We start from the raw sequence: 6,154 nt of genomic DNA, 5'->3' as shown, positions 1-6,154 counted from the left end.
AGCATGACACATCATCAGGCACCAGGGAAGGACTACTGCTTATGAAAAGAAGATGCTCCTAGGGGATAAAAATTCTGATTTCTCATCCCTTCAACTGCCAGAGAAACTACTGAAACCTCACTCTCAAGTTATCATTTCATTATTTAAGGCAATAATAAATTTGGGCATGTGTTTCTGCTTTCATTGGGATTCATAAATTACTACATTTGAGGACTACTAGCTAACAATATTCTTGCCTGGAGAATCCCAGGGACGGAGGAGCTTGGTGGGCTGCCTTCTATGGGGTCGTTCAGAGTCGGCCACGACTGAAGTGACTTAGCAGCAGCAGCAGCAGCAGCAGCAGCTAACAGTACTGCAGGCGGAGTGGGGTTTAGCCTTCATCATTCTCATCTGCCCCCTTGTGGTATCTTTCACACTTTTTTTTTTTTTTTTTTTTGGTCACTCCAGACTCCTGCCCTAGGCTGTAAACAGCCTATGCTAAACTAAACATCCTTGATATTTAATATTTTGTATATTTCCAGGAAACTATACTAAAGGAGCTGTCATTTCCTTTCCGCATGAAATAGTATACTGTTACTCAATACATTTGATACCTTCTACTTTATATGTTAATACATTGCTTAATTTTTAAGCTAAATTTCCACACACACACACACCCAATTCTGTGTGATGCTGTTTATCTGTTTTCCCTATATATGAACTGTGGGTCTATTCATTCCCCTATTTTATTATTCTCTAGTGATTTTTTTTTGTTGTCATTGTTATAATTTCTTTCTTGCTCTGCAACTAAAAAATAAGCAGCAGGAAACCTACCTTGCTGTTTCATTCCAGTTACTCCACAGGAATTCCAACCCCCCTCCATACTAAAAATGCTATCTCTCATAGATGTCTGGAACATCTCAACTTCCAGTGTCTCTTTCCTTATCTCTCTATTCTTGGATGTCCTTTTTCTGCCTGTGTCTGAAAATGCCTGCAAGCTCTAAGATATACCTCAGTAATTTCACTCTAAATCTCACTCTTCTGCACCACGATCCCTGCAGCAGCTCTATTTCCATGAAGACTATCTGGATCCCAATTCAGTTTTCTTCTGAATCCCAAGCTTTTATACAAAAATGTCTGCAGGCTATCCTCTTTGGCAGGTCTACAGGACTGTAAATGCCTATGTCCCACCCAATAATCATCAATTTCTCTTCCTTAGGAGCCTCCAGTGTGTCCCTGTAAGAATCACCCACCCTAGCAATTTATCCACTTTCCCGGGACTTCTCCTCCTCTTTCACATTTACATTAAAATATAATAGGTGTCTACTGTGAGTCTATATATATATATATATATATATATATATATATATATATACACTCGTGTGTATGTGTGTGTGTGTATTTTCTTTTCTTCCCTCTGGCTCCCGTTTTGCTGTATCTGAGCTCAGACCACACCATCTTCCCCCTCTTGGATACCTTCCATGTTCCCAGTGGTCTGTTCCCAACTCTATACTGCAGTACAGGGATTTCTAAAACATAAATCTGTCCCTGTCACTCCCCTGTGAAAACTCACCCATGGGGAATCTGACCAGGCTGCATTTGGGGACTGGTCAGAGTGAGGAGGGATCTTGTGTCGGCTAGGATTTCTGGTAGACGCCCCTCTGCACTATCCACTTGTGGTGGTCGGGGGCGGGGAAGGGGCGGGATTGAGCCCCCTTCCCCCCTCCTCCTTACTGCGGAAAGCTGCAGAGCTAAGGGCACTCACTTCCTATTCACCAGTCAGCAGGGAGGACTCCTCTCAGCAGCCACGTAGGCATTCTCTTCTCTCTGGAGGAAAAGGCCCAGCAGCTGTCGGAGGAAAAGGCTCACCAGCTGTCAGAGCAAAAGGACATGTCGCAGCTAAGTAAGAATCTGGGAGATCCGAGTCCCCCGGAGGAGGCCCCTAAGCCCGCGGTTTATAGCCGCCCTACGGTTCTGATGCGGGCCCCGCCCGCCTCCTCGCGGGCCCCTCCAGTCCCTTGGGACCCACCTCCGATTGATTTGCAGGCTTCACTGGCCGCTTGGCAGGCACCGCAGCCTGCTTGGGAGGCTCCGCAGGGCCAGCCGCCTGCCCCCATAGCACCCATGTCCCAGCCTCCGTCCCTAGGGGGCCCGATGGTCCAGGCTCCCCCTCTGGGGGGCCCGATGGGCAAGCCTCCGACTCCCGGAGTCTTGATGATCCATCCTCCACCTCCGGGAGCCCCTCTGGCCCAGCCTCCAACTCCGGGGGTCCTGATGATGCATCCTTCGGCTCCCGGAGCCCCCATGGCACATCCTCCTCCTCCGGGGACACCAATGGCACATCCTCCTCCTCCTGGGACCCCGATGGCCCATCCTCCTCCTCCTGGGACCCCGATGGTGCACCCTCCTCCTCCGGGGACTCCAATGACGCACCCTCCTCCTCCCGGGACCCCGATGGCGCATCCTCCTCCTCCGCCGGCGACCCCAATGGCCCATCCTCCCCCTCCGGGGACCCCGATGGCGCAGCCTCCAGCTCCGGGAGTCCTGATTCCCCAGCCTCTGACTCCGGGAGTCCTGATGGTTCAGCCTCCTGCTCCGGGAGCTCCGATAGCCCAGCCTCCACCTCCGGCACCCCTGATGGCCCAGCCTCCTCCTCTAGGAGCCCCAATGGCCAAGCCTCCAGGTCCTGGAGTCCTGATGATCCATCCTGCAGGCTCAAGACCTCCGATCACCCAGCCTCCAGCGACAGGAGCCCCGATAGTTCAGCCACCGGCGCCGGCCCCACCTGCGCAGCCTATGGCTTCCTGGGCTCCACAGGCTCAGCCTCTGATCCTGCAGATCCAGTCACAGGTTATAAGGGCTCCTCCGCCGGTTCCCCAGGGCCCACAGGCCCCACCGGCGCCGCTGGCCACTCCCCCGGGCTGGCAGGCCACCTCGCCAGGATGGCAGGCCCCACCACAAGGCTGGCCAGCCACACCCCTGGGCTGGTCGACCACACAGGTCACCTGGCCTGGTCCGACGATCGCTTGGCAGGCACCTCTATCAGTGCGCCCTGGGCCACCACCCATCCGCCCTGGCCCACCGCCCATCCGCCCAGGCCCACCGCCCATTCGCCAGGCCCCACCCCCAATACGCCAGGCACCGCCACTGATCCGCCAGGCACCGCCACCCATCCGCCCTGCCCCGCAGGTCCTGGCCACCCCACCGCCTCTCTGGCAGTCCCTGCCGCCCCCGCCACCGCTGCGGCAGGCCCCGCAAACTCGACTGCCTACCCCGCAGTTGAGGGCGGCCCCGCCAATTCGGGCGGCCCCGCAGGTGCCAACAGCCCCTCCAGCACCGCAGATGCCGACCGCACCTCCTGCTGTCCCGCAGGCGCCCCCAACGGTGATGCCGGCCCCTCTACCGGTCCCACTGTCGGCCCCTCAGGCTGTGCACTGCCCACCCATCATCTGGCAGGCACCAAAAGGCCAACCTCCAGTGCCGCAGGAGATGCCAACGTCCATGGAGTTCCAGGAAGTACAGCAAGCCCAGGCCAGCCTGGCCTGGCAGGCTCCAAAGGCCCAGGGGCAATTCTGGCAGTCCCTGCCCACACAGGAGGCCCAGAGGCAGGGCCCACCACTGGTTCAGCTGGAGCAGCCCTTTCAGGGGGCCCCCGCCTCCCAAAAGGCCCTGCAAATCCAACTACCCACCCAGCAGGCCCAGCTCTCGGGCTCGCAGGCAGAGCTGCCATCCATGCAACTCCAGCCCTCCTGGCAGGGCCCCTCTGCAGCCCTGCAGGGCCAGCCTGGAGCCCCCTTAGCAGGGGCAAATTTTCCCATGGGCTCTGCTAAATCATTGATGACTTCATCAGGAGAATCTAGGGCTTCTTCTATGGACCGAAGGACCTCTTCAAAAGATCGTAGGACCTCTTCAAAGGAACGCAAGGCTCCTCTTAAGGACCGGATGATCTTCGGTGGCACTTTCTGTGCTCCCAGGGCAATGCCAACTGCTGGAGCACACCTGCCGACTCCCTGGAAAAACTTGCCTACCACATCTGAGACCTTTAATGCCACCCCAAGGGTCTTTCCATCTACCTCCCAGTTCCAGCCTGCCTCTTCTAATGCCTTCAAGGGCCCATCTGCCACCTCAGAGGCCCCAAAGTCACTGCCATTTACTCTGCAGGATCCATTTGCCTGCATTGAGGCCCTGCCTGCAATCCCATGGGTTCCACAGCCCAATGTGAATTCCTCAAAGGCATCCAAGGCAGGACCCAGTATCCTGATGGCGACTGCAGCTGCCCCACAAGTGATGGCCATCACTCAAGAGGCCTCAAAGACCTCGGCTGAGCCACCACGTCGCTCAGGCAAGGCCACCCGGAAGAAGAAGCATCTGAATACAGAAGAGGAGGATAGTAGTGGCAAGATGCTGAACATGTGTCACTGGCAGGCCCCCAGGCGCTGGGAAAGTCTAGACTTGAACGACTGGGAGGTGCAAACCCCCATCCAATTCCTGTGTGACTGGGAGGGCCCAAGCACCTCCCGAATCCTGAGTGGCTGGGAGGGCCTGAGTACCTCCCAGATCCTGAGTGGCTGGGAAGGGCCCAGCACTTCTTGGGCCCTGAGTGCCTGGGAGGGCCCGAGCACCTCAAGGGCCCTGGGTCTCTGGGAAAGCCCAGTTAGCCCTCCGTCCTTGATCATCTCTGAGCTCCCTACTTTTGCTCAGGGATGTGGTGCCACCCAATATGATCCCAAGCTGGAGACTCAACCACTGTCTCCCTTGGATGAGCGAGCAAATGCACTGGTGCAGTTCCTCTTGGTTAAGGACCAAGCCAAGGTGCCCATTAAGCGCTCGGAGATGGTGAAATTCATCATCCGTGAATATAAAGATGAGTGCTTAGAAATCATCAGCCGTGCTAGCCACAAGCTGGAGTGTGTTTTTGGTTACCAGTTGAAGGAAATTGATCCCCAAAACCACTCTTATATTCTCATCAACAAGGGCAGAAAGGGTGACACAGGTGTGTCCTATTTGGACAGGCCCAAGTTAGGCCTCCTGATGGTGGTTCTGAGCCTCATCTTTATGAAAGGCAATTGTGTCAGGGAGGACCTGATCTTTACTTTTCTGTGTAAATTAGGGCTGAATATCCGGGAGACACATGGTCTCTTCGGAAATACAAAGAAGCTCATCACCGAAGTGTTTGTAAGGGAGAAGTACCTGGAGTACAGGCGAATCCCCTTTACTGAGCCAGAAGAGCATGAGTTCCTCTGGGGCCCCCGAGCATTCCTTGAAACCAGCAAGATGATTGTCCTGAAGTTTTTGGCCAGGCTGTATAAGAAAGATCCACGGTGCTGGCCATACCAGTACTATGAAGCACTGGCAGAGTGTGAGTCTGAAGATCTGGATGAGGATGAGTCTGGCCCCGATGATAAAACCGACGACCCCACCAGCAGCCCCCCTCCCCATTAATGTTGTTTAGCAGATATCTCATGGTTCCTTTGGGTCCCCGGCCTAAGGCCACTGACAGGGTGGGGTGGGGGGGGGACGTTTTGTTTCTGGTGTTTCTGTTCAAGTTCTGTGTGTGTAAGTTTGGATTTCAATTTGCTTTTGTATCTGCCAAAGCTTTGTACATTTTCATGTGGTGTTGATTTCAACTGGCTATTGTTCTATTTGGTATTTTGGCATCTGTATTTTTAACTGAGATCTGTGATTCTCTGTTTTGTGTTATAATTGTTATGTTTTGGTATCAGAGTTGTGCTGGTTTTGTGAAATGAATTGAGAAGCTATCCATCTCATTCTGGTACAGATTATGTAGCATCAAAATAGGCTATTCTTTGAATGTTAAAATGACTCATCAGTAAAAGCTGTCTGCAGAAAAAGAAATATCTATATCTATATATAAATATAATTTCAGCATAATATGGAAGTGTTTGTCTTTATTCTAATTTTTATTCTAGGTACTGGGAGCCAAGTTTTACCATCCTCTCCAAATACAGCTGAACATCAAGACAATTTCCAGTAATAGTAGATACCACGGTGACAGAACTGTTTTTTCAAAACAGTGCTACATATGTTGTAATTATGCAGTAATTGCAGTGGGAGTTGGAATGTAAGATGAAAGCAAGAGTAAAGCTTCACACATCAATGAAGGTGAATCAAGAGGAGGTTTTTAATCCTTCTGATTCATCACAATAGTCTTTTA

The 6,154-nt window shown here is 53.0% G+C and overlaps 1 protein-coding gene across 1 annotated transcript; it reads left to right on the top strand.

Moving 5' to 3' along the window:
• Positions 1 to 1,706: 1,706 nt before the first annotated feature.
• On the top strand, positions 1,707 to 5,878 carry MAGEL2 (MAGE family member L2). Its single transcript, XM_070774975.1, has one exon. The coding sequence runs from the start codon at positions 1,870 to 1,872 to the stop codon at positions 5,419 to 5,421; it is 3,552 nt and encodes a 1,183-aa protein (XP_070631076.1). The 5' UTR covers positions 1,707 to 1,869; the 3' UTR covers positions 5,422 to 5,878.
• The last annotated feature ends 276 nt before the right edge of the window (positions 5,879 to 6,154 follow it).

Source organism: Bos indicus, chromosome 21 (genome assembly GCF_029378745.1).
Source record: "Bos indicus isolate NIAB-ARS_2022 breed Sahiwal x Tharparkar chromosome 21, NIAB-ARS_B.indTharparkar_mat_pri_1.0, whole genome shotgun sequence".
Classification (NCBI taxonomy): domain Eukaryota; kingdom Metazoa; phylum Chordata; class Mammalia; order Artiodactyla; family Bovidae; genus Bos; species Bos indicus.
The sequence above is the reverse complement of the archived record's forward strand: the minus strand, read 5'-3'. Positions and strand labels throughout refer to the sequence as shown.

What these genes read in the sequence shown, in the direction of transcription:
- MAGEL2 (XM_070774975.1), top strand. Translation starts at nt 1,870, where the DNA reads ATGTCGCAGCTAAGTAAGAATCTGGGAGATCCGAGTCCCCCGGAGGAG.